The 18,111-nt window shown below is 36.5% G+C and overlaps 1 protein-coding gene across 3 annotated transcripts in view; it reads left to right on the top strand.

Annotated features, from left to right (window-relative positions):
- ATF2 (activating transcription factor 2) overlaps positions 1-18,111 on the top strand; it is a 93,533-nt gene that overhangs the window by 25,046 nt on the left and 50,376 nt on the right. For all 3 annotated transcript variants that reach the window (XR_002731649.2, XM_023212306.1, XM_023212305.2), the window contains exons 3-4: positions 6,364-6,438; positions 13,142-13,211. Coding sequence is in view for 2 of the 3 variants with exons in the window: in XM_023212305.2 (XP_023068073.1) it covers positions 6,407-6,438; positions 13,142-13,211 (102 nt within the window). In the remaining variant the exon portion in view is untranslated. The remainder of the gene's footprint in view (positions 1-6,363; positions 6,439-13,141; positions 13,212-18,111) is intronic.

The following is an 18,111-nucleotide window of genomic DNA, read 5'->3' as shown; positions in this document are numbered from 1 at the left end:
TAGTTATCTCTGAATGGTAGTATTCAAGGTAACTGTTATTTTCTTCTTTTTGCTCTTCTGTGTTATTCTTGGAGCAGATTTAAAGTTCCTTACAATGCCTTAGTTCATTAGGTGTAGTTTAGTTTATATTATCAGGACATAACAAGTGACCTCCTTCTGAACGCCAGTGAAAATTTCAGCTTTTAGCCAGGCATGGTAGCATTGCCTGTAATTCCAGCTACTTACTTAGGAAGCTGAGGCAGGAAAATCACTTGAGCCCAGGATTTCAAGGCTGCAGTAAGCTATGATCATACCACTGCACTCCAGCCTGTGTGACAGAGCAAAACTCTGTCTCTTAAAACACACTCTCTCTCTCTCTGTCTCTCACTCGCGCTCTCTCTCACTCTGGCTCGCTCCCTCTCGCTCTCTTTTTCTGTTTCTCTCTGCAGCTTTAGGGTTTTTTAGAATTATGTAAGATTGATCATTTATACAGGATACCTAATAGTAGAAATTGCTATATGTTGTAACAAACAAAATTGAAAGTAGAATTTAAACAAGTATGGAGTTCTAAAATAACATGCTTTATAGCAATAAAGTAGAGAAAATATGAGGAACATATACGTGTTTGTATGTGGAACTGTCTTAGAAAACTGGAAAGAGGGCCAGGCACAATGGCTCAGGCCCGTAATCCCAGTGCTTTGGGAGGCCAAGGTGTGGATCACTTGAGTTCAGGAGTTCAAGACCAACCTGGCCAACATGGTGCAATCCCATCTCTACTAAAAATACAAAAATTAGCCGGGCGTGGTGGTAAGTGCCTGTAATCCCAACTACTCTGAAGGCTTGAACCTGGCAGGCAGAGGTTGCACTGAGCTGAGACGCACCATTGCACTCCAGCCTGGGTGACAAGAGCAGGAGTCTGTCTCAAAAAAAAAAAAAAAAAAAAAAAAAACTGGAAAGAGGAAGCCTTCATTGTTTGCACTGATCTAAGTTCTGCAGCAGAACATCAAGCAAGTATTCTCAGTTCATAGGATCCTCTTATGTCTATATTAAAATAACTGTCTGTTACCTCAATATATTTTGTAGATTTTTTTCTTTTCTTTTTTAGAATTTTCAGCGATTTACTCTTCCCTATTTTTCTGTTCCATCTCTTCCTCTCATCTTGGCAGCAGTTGTTAGTGCTCTTTACCCCAGAGCTGTTTTTGGTCATATTTGTCTTTTGAAGTTTGAGAAAATAGTTTGTATGGAGGAATATTTATTTTTTTCTGAAGTAACACAAGTAGATAGCATACATGTTAAGATTTTTGTAGAATCACATTTGAAAAACATGTTTATAGGGGGCGGGCGTGGTGGCTCACGCCTGTAATCCCAGCACTTTGGGAGGTGAGGCAGGCGGATCACGAGGTCAGGAGATGGAGACCTTCCTGGCTAACACGGTGAATCCCCTTCTCTACTAAAAATACAAAAAGATTAGCCGGGCGTGGTGGCGGGCTCCTGTAGTCCCAGCTAACTTCATGTTGTATTTAATTTGGATAAAGTGCCGGGGGCACTTTATTAAGCCCCTGCATAGTAGGAGTCAGAAAGTTGCCATTTCAAGCCTGGAAATTATGCTGCGTTTTTATAGGATGTGAAATGAAGAATCCAGCCCAGGGTGGGATAGGAGGAGGGAAAAAAGCTGGAGTGAGTTTCACTGACTTAAATAATTAACAGATACCATTTATGAATGGTCAAATGGGCATTAGCCCTGGTCTTTGACTTCATGCAACTGTGGCATGAAAGTTATTTCACAAGCCTTGAAGTTCATATTTTAAGGTTATTTGTGTGTGTGTGTGTGTGTTTTGTTTTGTTTCTCCTGAGATAGGGCCTTGCTCTATCCCTCAGGCTGGAGTGTAGTGGCAAGAGCATACTTCACTGCAGTCCCAAAATCCTAGGCTCAAGGGATTCTCCTGCCTCAGCCTCATGAGTAGCTAGGACTACAGGCACATACCACCATGCCTGGCTAATTTTCAAGTTGCTTTTTTTCTTTTTTCTTTCTTTTTTTTTTTTTTTTTTTTAATAGAGACAGAGCCTTATGTTCCCCAGGGTGGTCTTGAACTCCTGGTCTCTGATCCTTCTGCCTCAGCACCCCAAAGTGCTATTATTACAGGTGTGAGCCATTGCACCTTGGGGAGGATTTATATATTTTTAAAACAGTTCAAGATATCCTTTTAAAAATAGCTTTTTGAGGTATAATTGACTTATAATAAATTATACATATTCAAAGTACACAACTTGATACGTTTTGACTTATACGTATACAACCAAAAAACCATCACCACAATCAAGATGATAAATTTGTCACCCTCAGAAGTTTTCTCATGCCACTTTGTGATCCTTCCCTCCCACTCCTTCTACTCCTGTCCCTCGGCAACCAGTGATCTGCTTTCTGTCGCTGTGGTTTTCATTTTCTAGAATTTTATATAAATGGAATCGTACAGTATGATTTATTTGACTGTCTCCTTTCACTTGGCATAATTATTTTGAGATTCATCCATTGTTGTAGTATCAGTAGTTTTCAAGAAAATCTCTTTATTCGCTTAAGAATGCCATTGTCACTTTGAACCAAGTTATTAGTAAAAGAAGAGTATGTCTAAGATGCAGTCTGATTTGGGACTTTTAATCTTTGGCATTTTCGCCTAGCTGATTTTTTTTTAACCCACAAGTTATTTTAAACATTCCGGAATGAAGACACTTTTTCTTATGTGTATCTATGCAGTGACTGCTTCATAGTTACCTCTATGAAATTAAAGATTATTTGTTACTTAAATGTATTCCTGATGTATTTTGTTATTTTTTTCTTAAAGAGGGAGTTATATTATTTTGCTTTTTACACACATTGGTATGGCACTTTAATATTAGCTTAACTTTTTGGGCCTTTTGCTTTAACCTTCATTTTTACTTTATGTTCACGAGTGAGTATATTTCAGCAATTTACTTAAGGTGTCTTCACCAGTATTAAAGAATTGGGATGGAATATTTACAATTTGCTGAGAAATAGGAAAGTCATGTTTTAGATTCCTCATCATATTTGAACTTCAGTTTACCCAAATTTACTGGTCTCTTTAATAAAAATCATCTGTTTACACTTTTCCTGATTAAAAGGGTAGTGGTATTTAATGTAATCTATTTCTTTTTTCTTTTTTCTTTTTCTTTTTTTTTTGAGATGGAGTCTCACTCTGTTGCCCAGGCTGCAGTGCAGTGGCATGATCATCTCACTGCAACCTCCGCCTCCCGGGTTCAAGCAGTTCTCCTGTCTTAGCCTCCTGAGTAGCTGGGATTTACAGGCATGAATCACCACACCCGACTAATTTTTGTATTTTTAGTAGAGAAGGGGTTTCACCACGTTAGCCAGGCTGATCTCGAACTCCTGACCTCAGGTGATTCTCCCGCCTTGGCCTCCCAGAGTACTGGCATTACAGGCGTGAGCCACTGCGCCTGACCATGTATTTCTTTAAAACCTTGGAGCATAGAAGTTGGTAGCCTCTCCGAGATGCAGAGTTATTTCCATGTGAAGTAAATGTGGACTTACACATTTTACAAATTACAGTTTCTTTTTTAATTTTTTAGAATGTACCCAGCTGATATAATTTCTTTTAACAATTTAACAATCACTCTGTGCCTGCTTTAGCAAGTAAGATACTGTGCAGATATAATGATGAATAGAGACAGCCTTATAATTTTAATAACAGTAGAAATAATAGAACTGCAACTGCCATTTTATCCAGTACTCATGTGACGAGCATTGTGCTATATACTTTACATATACTATTTTAAAATGCTTACAACAACTGTGAGGTAGGTGATACTACCCTTGTATTATAGTTGGGGAAACTGAAGCACGAAATTGTTTAGAACCTTGCACAATATTTTATAACTTACGAGTGGCAAAACCAGGTTTTGGAGCCAATTCTGACTCAAAAGCTCATATTCCTTTGGCTATGTTATGTTTCTTCAAGAAGTAGTAGGCAGTAGAATGGGGTGGGAGAAGCACAGATTATATAATAGATGACATTACAGAACATAATGTGGATGCTGTAAGCAAAGCATAAACAACATTGTTCATGGGAGAAATTTTCAATCTGGATTATGGGGAAGGTATCACAAAGGAAGTGTTATTTGAAGTGGGCCTTGACAGTATAATATCAAAGAAGGCAAACATTCATTTGGGAGGGTATATTTTAGGGAGAGCTAAAATAATGTGCAAACTGAGGGTGATTTTCAGAGGATGGCAGGCAGTCTGATACTGTTAAATGGGCCATGGTGTATTGGAAGTAGCACTTAGAAGAAGTCAGATTAGATATGAATGATAGCTAAATTTTTATCTCTCAAAGTATACCTAAAAGGTTGAGTCTGTAGGATTTACTAAGTAGATAATCAGATTTGTATTATGGCATTCAGTGATAGTTTTGATTCTTAATTTGAGGTTGTAAGAAAAAGGAGCTCCGAGTTGGGTGCTTGATTAGTTAATGTAAGCCCCATCACTATCTTGGAAACTCCATGAAGACAGGTAACTATCTTGATTTACCAGTACATCCCCAGCATCTAGCAGGAAGTACTCATGCCAAGTACCAAATGGAAACTCAGAAGCAAGGAAGATAAATGTTAGAAGAAGAGTTAAGAGAAATCAAAGAGCCGACTTCTAAAAAATTTTACCTAGAACTTTCCTGGGTGCTTTTCATGACAGTTGATTGTCCTATATAGATTGTATAGATTGTAGATACTTGCCAGAGAGTGATATGATATATTAACAATTCTCTATGTGCAGTCATTGACTTCTCCAACAATCTATAGCTCAACAAAACCTCCCTTCCAGGCTTGTGTTATGAGCATATTTGCAACACTGCAGTAAAAGGGAGATAAGCCTGGATTTATAGGCTTTAGATTCAGTTAGATTAACAAAGAGATAGTATTTAAGCCTCCCAGAATTGTTATCGTTTCTGTCTCAGGGTGCTTGAACTGTTAATATTTATAGCTCTCTTAGCTAGGTATTAGAAAATGGTAATAAGGGAATGGAGTTTTTATTTGTTGGCTAAGAAATAGGCTGCTGTGTAGGTAAGAAACTTGTTTTGTAGAGGAGGGGAATAGTATAGTGGAGAGTAGAAAAGATTAAGGAGAAGGGTACCAAGGGCTAACTCCCTCTGAAAGTTTTTCTATAGCTATCAGATTGATCATTCCACTTCCTCTCTACTGTCATAGTATTTTTAACTCTTATTCCTACCAAGTTAATTGGCATCGTACTTCCATATTCCTTTTTCTTCTAGACTAAAAGTTTATCAAATGCAAGGAGAATTTTCTTCATCTTTGTGTCTGTGTATAGTTGATGCTTAAATATTCCTTATACTAAACTGAGCTAGGCGCTGTTGTAGGTGTTAACCCAGAGATAAGTTCCTTGCCCTCATGAAGCTCATATACTACTTGTAATGACAGAAGCATGGCTACTATAGATTTCCTTGGATTTTTCTAGTGTTCTTTTTCCTCTCCTCGCAGACAGCGTGGTGAAGTTGAATGTGAATGAAGAAATGGAACCCTCTCAGATAAAATTTTTGCATAGGACAAGGGAAGAAACTTTCTCTCTTCTTATTTCCTATACCAGATCGACCTTTACTCCAGGACACTGAACTTTGGCTAGTTACACATTTCCCCACAAGAATTACCAAATTTTTCTGAGCATGACATTTTTGAAACTTCATTTGTGAACAGAATTATGAAAAAATGCAAATTTCCTCTATGCACCATTAGCTTATTTGAATAACCACATAGTTACTCTTATTTACCACTGGATGAGGTTTCAGTGACTATAAGGTGAAGCCATTGGTGGAGTTTTAAAAATGGGTCATTAACCTGAGTAGTTTCAGTATACTGTACTTGTCCTTAAGCTGATACAAATGGGAGCTGTTTATATAGATCAACTACATTGTGGGACAGATACATTTTGATGAATTAGGCTGAGAAGCTGAATACCAATAAGTACATTTTTTAAAATTAAAAGCTTTCTGAAGAGAAATATGGAATTACTAGGTTGCATCATTCTCATCAGTGTTCAAAGTAAGGATTTTTTTACTCTTTTAATGGCTGCCCTTCAACCACATCCCAAAGGACTGAATTAAATGTTTCTTCCTCTTTTACTCCCTTTGGTGGAGTTGGATATATTAATACCTATGTTTAGGATATTTGTGTAGGTGTGTTGATATTTCAAGAGCAGTACTCTATTATAAAAATTCTTAATAGTGACTAGTTTTGGGGTGACAGTAGTGTTACAGAGAGTAATTTGAGCACTTTATTTTCTACTGTGTTTCAAGAAGTGTTTCAGAACTATTTTTAACAGTGTGAAACCACTTTGTTTTTCAGTATTCTTGCCATGAGAAAAAGAATGTGATAAGTTATTCAACTTATGAAATTCAAGTTACATGTGAATTCTGCCAGGTATGTGTGCAATATTTGGTATTTTTAGCCATTTTTTACATTTTGGGTTATAAAAATCTTTATAGGTTGTTTCTGTTAGATAAGTATTTGTGGTGGGTTTTTTTTTCCATAGAAAACAAGTCACTTATTTAGTATGTAGTTTAGCTGATATTCCTATTGTGTTTTTAAATAATCAGATTAAAAGCATATAAATACACTTAGCTGTGACAGACATAAACATATTTTAAGGTTTTGATTTCCTCTAAAATGAGTTCTATCAGTCCCATGGGATGTTCTGTGAAAAAGTGTTCAAATAGCAAATAGCTATGGCAAAAATGCCATACTCTGGGTGCTCCCCTAGTCATTTTACATTAGCATATTAAAGACTCTGAAGAGTCCTCCAAAAAAAAAAAAAAAGAAAGAAAGAAAAAGTATATTTCAGCATTTCCCAGATTTGTTTGGCCACACCTTTTTTTCTGTGGTGTTTATTGACATCCCCATTGAAATGTTTTGGGGAGCACTGCTGTGAAGGGTTAACTATTATTTGAAAAAGCTACTATTTGAAAAAGAAACAGTGATACAGAATTATTAGTTGAGTCAAATATGTTTTCTATATATAATTTCTAGAAAGAAAACAAGTTGATGGAAGGGATAATTAATTGAGAACTTTTAAATTGAAATTTAAAAGTAGGAAAGTAATCCTGACTCAGAGATGTCTTTTTGCAGTTGTTTTGTTCAAATCAGGATCCTTAATTTGGTTGTATGTTTATTAAATTTCTTCTAATGGAAAACAGTAACCCTCTTCCTTTGCTCTTCTTTTTATCTCCATGACATTTACTTGTTGAAGAGAGCAGGTCATTTGTTCTAACTTACAGTGATTTATCTTAGGGTTTTTTGACCTTACAATGGTGGGAAAGTAATATAGTCGCTATACTGCTTAATTCGTGATGGGGTTATGTCCCAATAAACCCATCGTAAATTGAAAATATCTGTATTGGATTTGGATGATTACCTCCTGGTGGTGGTGTTTAACTTCTTTTCCTGTCTCCTGAATTTCCTTGTAATTGGAGCTAGGGAGGCTTGATTAGATTCACTTTTGACTTTTGACATTCCCTGCCCCTACCCTTAACAACTTTTGGTGTTAATTTAAGACTAGTCTGAATTCAGATGCTGTCAGCCTGGTCCAACCATTGGGTGAAGTTCCTATCACCTTTTCTCCTAATGGTTTTAAAAATCAGACATTGATGATAGTTGCTCAGGTCCATTATTTCATTAGGGATTAAAGTGGTGGTGTTCTTCCTCTTCTACTTCCTCCTACTCCTCCCCCTTCTCCCTCCTTCCTTTCTTCTTTCCTCCCTCTTCTCCCTCCCTCCCTCTTCTTTCCTCCCTCTCTCCTCTCTCCCACCTCCTTCCTTCCTCTCTTCTCTCTCCCTTCCTCCCTCTTTCTTCCTTCCCCCTCCCTCCTCCTAGCCTCCTCCTCTTCCTGTTGCTTCTCTTCCTCCTCTCTCTCCTTATTTATTTGTTCTTTCTTCTTTCTTTTTTCTTCTTTCGTTTTTTTTTTTTTTTTTTTTTGGAGACAGTATCTCTCTCTTGCCACTGATTACTGCAATCTTGACCTCTTGGGTTCAAGGGATCCTCCTTCCTCAGTAACTGGGACCACAGGCAGGTGCCACCATGCCCTGCTTTTTGTTGTTGTTGTTGTTGTTGAGAAGGGGGTCACAGGGATTTGGACTGAGATTTGATTATGAGAACTTGACAGCTCTGCCTTTGCGACCAAATGGGCAGTGCTTTTGTTTTCGTTTTGACTGGAGTGCAGTGACGCGCTCTCGGCTCACTGCAAGCTCCACCTTCCAGGTTCACGCCATTCTGCCTCAGCCTCCCTAGTAGCTGGGACTACAGGTGCCTGCCACCATGCCTGGCTAATTTTTTTATATTTTTAGTAGAGACGGGGTTTTGAAAGTGTTAGCCAGGATGGTCTCTTTTTTTAAAAAAAAAAAGAGACGGGGTCTTGTTCTGTCACCCAGGCTGGACTGCAGTGGCACAATCACAGGTTACTGCAGCCTGGACCTCCTGGGCTTAAGAGATCCTCCTGCCTCAGCCTCCAGAGTAGCTGGGACTACAGACATGTAGTCATGATGCTGCCATGGTGCTACCATGGTGATGCTACCATGAGTGACTGTTTTAAATTGTTTGTAGAGATGGGATCACACCATCTTTCCCAAGCTAGTCTTGAACTCCTGAGCTCAAGCCATCCTCCCACCTCAGCCTCCCAAAGTGCTGGAATTACAGTCATGAGCCACTGCACCCAGCTAAAGTGGCAATTTTCTAATTATTTTATTCTTCTGCACTTGTTGAAATTCTATAAAGGACTTTTCCTTCATCAACTCTTTGGTTACTGGAAATACATTTTATGCACAAAAGGCAGATTAAACACACTGATCTTTTTTTTTTTTTTTTTTTTTCTTAGTTGTTGAGTTGCGTGACTTGTCTGTCAAGTCCTTACTGGTTTGCTGTGTGCCAGGCTTTCTTTCAATCTCTTATTCCACCTCTACTTAGAGTCCTGTGACAATCATTTTTTTAGGTATACAGTTGTTCCTCAATATCTGTGGGTGATTGAATCCAGGACCTCCTGAAGATACCAAAATCTGAGGATGCTCCAGTTTCTTATATAAAATGGTGTAGTATTTGCGTATCACCTATGCACCTCCTCTCGTATACTTTAAATCATCTCTAGGTTACTTTATACCTAATACAATGCATATGCTATGTGAATAGTTGTTATACTATATTGTTTAGGTAATAACGACAAGAAAAATGTCTGTACGTGTTTAGTACAGATGCAGTTTTTTCCCACATATTTTTGGTCCAAGATTGATTGAATCCATGGATGCAAAACTCATGGATACAGAGGGATGACTGTACATATTCTTTTATTTTTAATTGTTTTTTATAGTATGTGTCCTTCTCAAAGTTTCTGTAACGTTTCCTGGAACACACTGTATCTGAATGTAGTTACCTGTATAATTTTTGTCTTTTTCCTAGTATTAGGTTAGATACACTATTTGCTTCTTTTTTGCCTTTTATTGAGGTATAATTTATATAGAATGAAATGCACTATGTACAGTAACATCTGTTTGATCAATCTTTTCTTTTGTGGACCTTTTGTATCCTGTTTAACCTTTGCCTACTCCAAAGATTCTTTCCTATTTTTCTTCTAGAAACTTATGCTTTGCCTTTCACTTTTAGGCCTATGATCTGCTGTGACTTAATTTTTGGTATAATGTGAGATAGAATTCATGGGGCATTTTTTAAAGTTTTGAATCCTTAATTGACATAACATTAAGACTCTGAAAAGTCCTGTAAAATGAAGCCTACACATTCAACATTTCCCAAATTTATTTGGCTAAATATCTTTTTTCTGTAATAGCTACCACGCTTTGGGAAACATTGATCTAAAGCACTGATAAACTGCTGTTGTCAGGGGAATATTACATAATTATTATTGGTTGAGTCAAGTACTCTTGCTATATAAAATTTCTAGAACCAATTATTGAAAAGACTATCCTTTTCCCACTTAACTGCAGTTAAGCATTTGTACAAATCAGGTAACCTTATGTGTGGTTCTATTTCTGTACTCCTTTCTTTTCTATTTCTTTATATGTTTATCATTGGACTGATACCACAGTGTCTTAATTATTGTAATTTTATAATGGATCATGATGTCTGATAATAAAAGTCCTCTAGCTTAGTTACGATTCTTCATGACTGCCTTGTTTATTCATTGTCTTTTGCATTTTGTTAAATTTTTCAGTTTCCACACATACACAAAAGCTACCGGAAATTTTTGTTTTTTTGTTTGTTTTTGTTTAAGACAGAGAGTCTCACTCTGTTGCCCAAGCTGGAGTGCAGTGGTGCAGTCTCAGCTCACTGCAACGTCCACCTCCCCAGGTTCAAGTGATTCTCACACCTCAACCTCTCCCAAGTAGCTGGGACTACAGTGCGTGCCACCACACCCAGCTACTTTTTGAATTTTTGGTAGAGACAGGGTTTTCCATGTTGGCTAGGCTTATCTCAAACTTCTGACCTTAAGTGATCCACCTGCCTCAGCCTGTCGGAGTGCTGGGATTACAGGCATGAGCCACTGCACCTGGCTGACGAACAAAACTGATAAAATAATTTTGGTTTATATTTATTTAAAGATACTGAATTCATTATTTAAAACCACCCAGAAGAGAAAGCTCCAGGCTCAGATAGCTTCACTGGTGAATTATTCCAACATTTAAGGAAGAATTAGTACCTATCTTACACAGATTTTTCTAGAGAGTGGAAAAGAATTAACATGACCCAACTCTTCTTATAAAGCCACTGCAACCTAGATGCCTGGCAAAGTTATTTTTCACGACATAGATGTAAACATCTTAAAATACTAGCAAAAGGGAGGATTTATTTAAGAAATTCTGGTTGGTTTGTCAATTAAACATTCAGTGTGATATACCACATTAAAACAATAAGAGAAAAAAATAGCATCTGAATAGATGCAGAAAAAGCATTTGATAAAACTCAATGTCTACTCATCATTAAAACTCTCAGGAAACTAGAAATTGGAGGAAGCTTTCTTAATCTGATAAGGAATATCTGAAAAAATCTGCAGCATCTGCTTTCTCCCTGAGATTTAAGTGTATTTTTAAGACTAGCATCTGCACAGTGCAGTAAAGCTAAGCACAATAAAATGAGGTATGCCTGTACCAGGAATTCTCATAATGTGAGAGGGGTCTGTGAAGTTAAAAACATTTTTATAATAATACTAAAATATTTACGTTTTTAAAATTCTCATCTCACAAGGATTTGATGCCATTTTCTAGAGGATACATGATGATATCACAACAGGTTGAATACCAGAAGCACATAAGAGAATTCAGCTGTATTACTGTGTTGAACCAGATGTTACAGATTTGCAAAAAATGGGAAAGAATGCCTTTCTCACTGAATTTTTTGTTTTGAAAATATATGGTTTTTTAAAATATATTAACATACAATGAGTTCATTGTTATTTTTAAATAGATTCATAAATTAATATTTTTAGAATTTCTTGGTTTTAATTTCTGATGTGGTCAGTATTGATAGTACATAAACAAAAATGTTCTTTGGGAACCTAAATTTTTAAGAGTGTAGACTATCCTGTTTGAGAACTTCAGGGCCATACTGTGCTTACTTATTATTTAGTAAGTTTTACTAGTGGTCAGTTACAACCAATCTTGTTAGAATACTTTGCTCTTACTTAAAAATTTATATACCAGTACTCCTTAGTTTGTGAACATTTAAGAAGCATTAGAAGGATAATATGTTATTTATATATATCACAGATATGAGGAGATGTTCCAAATTTAGTTGTAAAATAGCTTATAATGCTCACAGATTGTGTAGGTCAAAAATTTTACAGGGTACAAGAAAATGGCTTGTCTCTACTTTTTGTCTCTGCCTGGTACTGGCATCAGCAGCAGGCATTTGCTACTAGTAAACTGTGATTCTCAGTATCTGCCTCAGTCTCAACTTTTCAGGGCAGCAGTTTGCCCTTTGACCTCATTTCTCTGATGGATGTAAGAAGAGTTGATGATTTTCTGTTGGTTTAGCTTATTTCTCGTTATGAGGATAGGAATGATGACTTTCAAGTTCTTTTTGTGTTAGACTAGAAGCCAGAAGTCTAGACAGTGTTTCCCCAAGTGTCATCCTTGCACCCACCAATGTGATATCAAGTTGTCCATAGGCTATTTGACAATTATAGCAATAAACATTTTGGATAAAGCAATAAAAATTTTGTTCACACATTTCACAAATTTTGTGTATGAGATTAATAATGGTGACTTCCTGGAAACCATTTCTGTTCTCAGTGATCATTGCATACATGCTTTAAACATGAAGCAGCGACTACTGTGAACCAGCATAGGTTTCCTAAAAATGAGGTATATCAAATCTTTGACAAAATTTTTGATATATTACAAGGAAACAGCATAAAATATTGACAAGACTTTTGAACTTGGACTCAGTATACCACTAACAAAAGGTTGGAAATCTAGGATTTAGAAAGAGATCAGAGTTAGAGATACAGATTTTGTTATATTAATTACTACCTTATCTCCTTTACTGGGAGGAGAGATTCCCTGAGGCTGGAATCCATTTCTCTTTTATTTTTGAATTTCTGTGAGTCTTCTATAGTGCTTCCAATATAGGAAAAGGTGTAAATTTAAGAAGGGATTTAAGAGTTTGGTTTTAGACATATTGATGTTTTGGTGGCATATTTAGGTAGAAATGTTTAGCTAATAGATAAAAATATCCACTAGAATTTAGGACTGGATATAGAAATTTTGCCACATTATTTTCATAACAGTACAGTATGATCCTTGGAAGAATGCATAGTATTTGCTCATTTAATTTTCTTGAATAAATGAAATTTGTTTGTTTCACCGTTAAGTACTTTTACATTGCTGAGCAGAAAAGAGCCTGGCAGAGCAGTGTTCCTACCCTTTTTCCTATAGTGCAAAATCTACATGTTACATGTATTTTATCTACTCTCATAATAAGAAAGTGAAATAGAATTAAAATGTCAGAAGTGTTTTATTTTGCATTAAAATAGAAAATACGCTTAATGAAAAATCTTGAGATTTGTATTTTAAATTATGTTTTATTTTAAAATATGTACTCTAAAGTGTTCTCTGATTGATTATAGGCAATACAAGGACCTGTGGAATATGAGTGATGACAAACCCTTTCTATGCACTGCGCCTGGATGTGGCCAGGTAATATATAAGTTACTTTAAATTATTTTGTATATTTCCACTTACTAAAACATGGATGATATGTTACCACTAAAAGCATTTTCTTACAGTATTCTGTAAAATTTTGGAGTTAGGATGAAAAAAACCCAGAAAACTTTTGGGAAGAAATTCTTCTTTTTCTTCAATAGTGCAACTGAGTTTTAGGAAGTATAATCTAATATGGAGTGGGGAGGGGGGGGGAACATTATATCTTGTAATGGAAAGGTGGAAACCCTACCCAAAAGTCCAAGATATGAAAGTATAATTTGACTGTTATTGGTTGAAAATTATTGATAAACTGCCTAATTAGAAATCAGATCTATATTATATGAGAATTATTTTACTTACTAAACTTTTATGAAATTAACTGGTATTTACTTCTTAGAGTATCACTAATGTATTAATGTTGTTAAGCCTACCATCTTTAATATTGGGCATATGGCAGCAGTTTCAGAAAGTAATATTTTTTTAACAAGCCACTAAATTATTAATCTATTCCTATTATACTTACCTTAAAATAACCATAGACACTAAGGAAGAATTAAAGAATAAATGTAATGTGTAGCGAAGTTACAAAGTACTTAAATATACGGACCATAAATTGTAAGTAAGCATTATTTCTTCTCATTTGTTTTCTTAGTTGATATTTTAAATTGAAATATAATGACCTACAATAAACTGTATATACTTAAAAATGTACCATTTGATAAATTTTAACACATACTACTCATAAAACCATCAGCACAGTCAGGATAGTGAACATATACATCACCCCAAAAGTTTCCTCATGCCTATTTATAATTCCTCTTATCCCACCTACCTTTATCAATTACTGGTCTACCTTCTGGTACTGTACATTTGTTTGCATTTTCCAGAATTTTATATAAATGGAATCATACAGTACATTTTTTCACTCCACATAGTTTAATATTTCTCCATGTTATGTTACCAGTAGTTAATTCCTTTTCATTGAGATATAATATTTTATTATCTCACAATTTATCTGTTCATCTACTGATAGATATTGGTTTTTTTAGTATTAATAAAGCTGATGTGAATACTTGTGTACAAGTCTTTTTATGGACACATGCTTTCATTTCTCTTGGAAGAATACATGGGAGTATAATGATGGGATTATCTGATAGATATATGTTTGACTTTTTAGGAAATTGCCAGGCTGCTTTTTTCATGTGTTTGTTGACCATTTGTATCCCTTACATTTTGTGAAGTATCTTTGTAAATCTTTTGCTCATTTTAAAAAATTGGGTTGTCTTTTTATTATTGAGTTGTGGGAGTTCTTTATATATCCTGGATACCAGTCCTGTGTCAGAGATTGCTTTTTCTGTGGTTTGTATCTTAATTTTCATAATATCTTTTGATGAACAGATGTTTCTAATTTTAATGAATCCTAATGTGTTAATATTTTTCCTCTTATGGTTGTTGCTTTCTGTGACTTGTCTGATAAATTTTTGCTTGCCTTTAGGTTATGAAGGTATTCTCCTTTGTTTTCCTCTAAAAGCTTTCTGTTTCATTTAGATTTCTCTTTAATCTTGAATTAATTTTTGTGTATGGTGTGAGATAGGGGTTGAAGCTAACTTTTTTTTTTTTCCTTGAGATGGAATTTCGCTCTTGTTACCCATTGCTAGAGTGCAATGGCACAATCTCAGCTCACCACAACCTCCGCCTCCTGGGTTCAAGCGATTCTTCTGCCTCAGCCTCCCAAGTAGCTTGGTTTACAGGCATGTGCCACCACGCCTGGCTAATTTTGTATTTTTAGTAGAGATGGAGTTTCTTCATGTTGGTCAGGCTGGTCTCGAACTCCTGATCTCAGGTGATGCCCCTGCCTCGGCCTCCCAAAGTGCTAGGATTACAGGCGTGAGCCACCGTGCCCAGCCAGTTAAAGCTAACTTTTTAAAAATATGAGTTTAGATATCCCAGCATAATTTCCTGAAAAGATTTTTCTTTCCTCATTAAACTGCTTTGACTCCTTTAATGAAAATCAAATGATTGTGTAAGTATGGGTCTGTTTCTGGGATTTATATTCTGTTCCATTCATCATTCTGTCAACTTTTATGCCAGTACCACACCATTTTGATTACTCTAGCTTTACAGTTAGTGTTCCAGTCAGTTAAGGTAAATTCTCTAATTTAGTCTTTGTTTTTCAAGATTGTTTTGGTTAGTCTCTTAAGTTTTAGTCGTTCTGGTGAGGGTGTTGTGGTATCTCACTGTAATTTTGATTTACATGATATTTAATGATGTATAGCCAGGTATACATAGGAGTTAATCAGAGTTAATGCTATTTTAGATTGGTTAACCAGGGAATGTGCCTCTGCTAAGGTGACATTTGAACAAAGACCCGAAGAAAATGCAGGAGCACACACTTTGTATGTTTCTAGACTAAAGGAGCAGCAAATGTAAAGGCCCTAGGGAGGGAATGTGTATGGTGTGTTTAAGAACAAAAACATAACTACTGTGGCTGGAGCATATAATGATCAACAGAGAGAAGGTTAAGAGATGAGGTCAGAGGAGATAGAAAAAAAGACATATCCTATGATAAGGTGTTTGGGTTTTATTCACTGAGCAGTGAAAAGCCACTGCTGAGTGGTCACAGGGGAGACAAGAGGCTGACAGCAATCCAGGTGAGAGATGATGGTGGTTTGGATTAGGTGGTAACAGTGGACACAGAGAGAGATAGACTAATTTGACATTTATTTTGGAGATCTATTTGATATATATTTTTTTCTGTAAAGTTAAGAGAGCTGAAAACTACAATTCTCTTTGCACCTAGAACTCTGCATATGATTTTAGGTTTCACCAACGAAATTTACTCTTTCTGGCAAATCAGATTTACTTTAATTATTTTTTTTTTCCCCCTCGAGACAGGGTCTCACTCTGTTACCTGAGCTGGAGTGCAGTAGCATGATCATAACACACTGAAGCCTCAACCTCTCGGGCTCAGGTGATCCTCCCACCTCAGCCTCCAGAGTAGCCAGGACCACAGGTGCTCACCACCACACCTGACTAATTTTTTGCTTGTTTTTTTTTTTTTTTTTTTTTTTTTTTTTGATACAGGGTCTCCCAGTGTTGTCCAGGCTGTTCTCAAACTCCTGGGCTCAAGCCACCTGCCCACCTTGGCCTCCCAATATGCTGGGATTATAGGCGTGAGCCACTGCGCCTGACCCACTTTACTTTTTGGATTTGGTACCAAATTAAATGGAATGAGAGATGGTATTACTCAAATCAACCGTTTTGCTGGCTTAGAGTGAACAGACAGCTTGATTCTGTAATCCCTGAATTACAGCTAATGCAGTGTGTTTCTAGGGCCAGCCTTTGAACAAAGACTAGTTTTGACATGTTCTAGGTATCATTCTTGGAGACCCAAAAAAGGCCTTTCCTGATTCTCTTCTGCTTAAAATAGTTAGAATGGTTTTTGTGATTGACTTCTTACTAATACATATGCCATTTTAAATAAAAGCATTACAGTTAACTTAAACAGAAGAAAAACTGATTGCTGAACATTAGAATTTGTGTGTGTATGTGTATCATAAGAAATTGTTGTTGAAAGACCTCTCTAACATTAACTATGTATGTGAAAAACAGTAAGAAGTTAGGTAATTATTTTTTTAGGTTTCCTACTATTAAAGGAGTTAACATTTCATACTTACTTTTTTTTTTTTTTGAGGCGGAGTCTTGCTCTGTCGCCCGGACTGGAGTGCAGTGGCCGGATCTCAGCTCACTGCAAGCTCCGCCTCCCGGGTTTACGCCATTCTCCTGCCTCAGCCTCCCAAGTAGCTGAGACTACAGGCGCCCGCCACCTCGCCCAGCTAGTTTTTGTATTTTTAGTAGAGATGGGGTTTCACCGTGTTAGCCAGGATGGTCTCGATCTCCTGACCTCGTGATCCGCCCGTCTCGGCCTCCCAAAGTGCTGGGATTACAGGCTTGAGCCACCATGCCCGGCCACATTTCATACTTTCTACCTCCACTTTCCCATCTCCTGATGTCTGATAATTACTATTTTTTCCATTGTCAAGGTTTGTAATTCATTTTGTCTTATCCATAATTCCCATATTTGCTTAGTTTTACTTCTATATCAAAATAGTTTAGATAGAAGGGTGAGAGCTAAGCTTTAGGGCACCTCCAGTGTTTAATCAGGAAAAGGAGGAGAATGTAGCACAGAAGATTAAGAAGCAGCAACCAGTGAGGAAAATTGAATCCTGAAAGTTAGAAAAAATATTTCAAAGTAAGAGAAACAATGTAGTCATATCTTAAGTAGGATAAGATGAGAATTCAGTATTTACTATTGAATTTAGAGACTATGATAAGAGTAGCTTTCAATGAAGGGGCAGTAACAACAGTGTAATTGGAGTAGGTTGAAGAGAGAATGGGAAGAACCAGAAATGTAGACATTATAGGACAGCTCTTTCTTGGAGGTGTAGCTAAAGGGAAAGTGAGATATATAGCTTCAATGTAGGATTGAAGATGGTGGATCTTCTTTGTTTTGCATTTTAGGGTGGGAATATCACAGCATATTTGGCAATGCAGAAAATGGGACCATTGCAGGAGTGGGGTCCTTAAGTAGCTAGGAGAGGATGGGATCTAGTTATATTTTTAAAACAAAATTGGGACCATACTGCACAGTTTTGTATTCTGTTAGTATTTGGATGACATTACACATACCATGAGCATTTTGTCTGTTAATTGAAAGCATGGCTTTAAGTCACTGTTGCTAGAGCAGGTCCCATGATTTACTGATTCCACTATTATGAACTTTTAATTTTGGTATTACAAGCAACATTGTGATGAATATCCTTCTACATAACCCTTTGTATATGTCTCCACTTAGTTTCTTTTTTTTTTTTTTTTTTGAGACGGAGTCTGGCTC

This window comes from Piliocolobus tephrosceles, chromosome 11 (assembly GCF_002776525.5).
Source record: "Piliocolobus tephrosceles isolate RC106 chromosome 11, ASM277652v3, whole genome shotgun sequence".
Taxonomy (NCBI): domain Eukaryota; kingdom Metazoa; phylum Chordata; class Mammalia; order Primates; family Cercopithecidae; genus Piliocolobus; species Piliocolobus tephrosceles.
The sequence above is the reverse complement of the archived record's forward strand: the minus strand, read 5'-3'. Positions and strand labels throughout refer to the sequence as shown.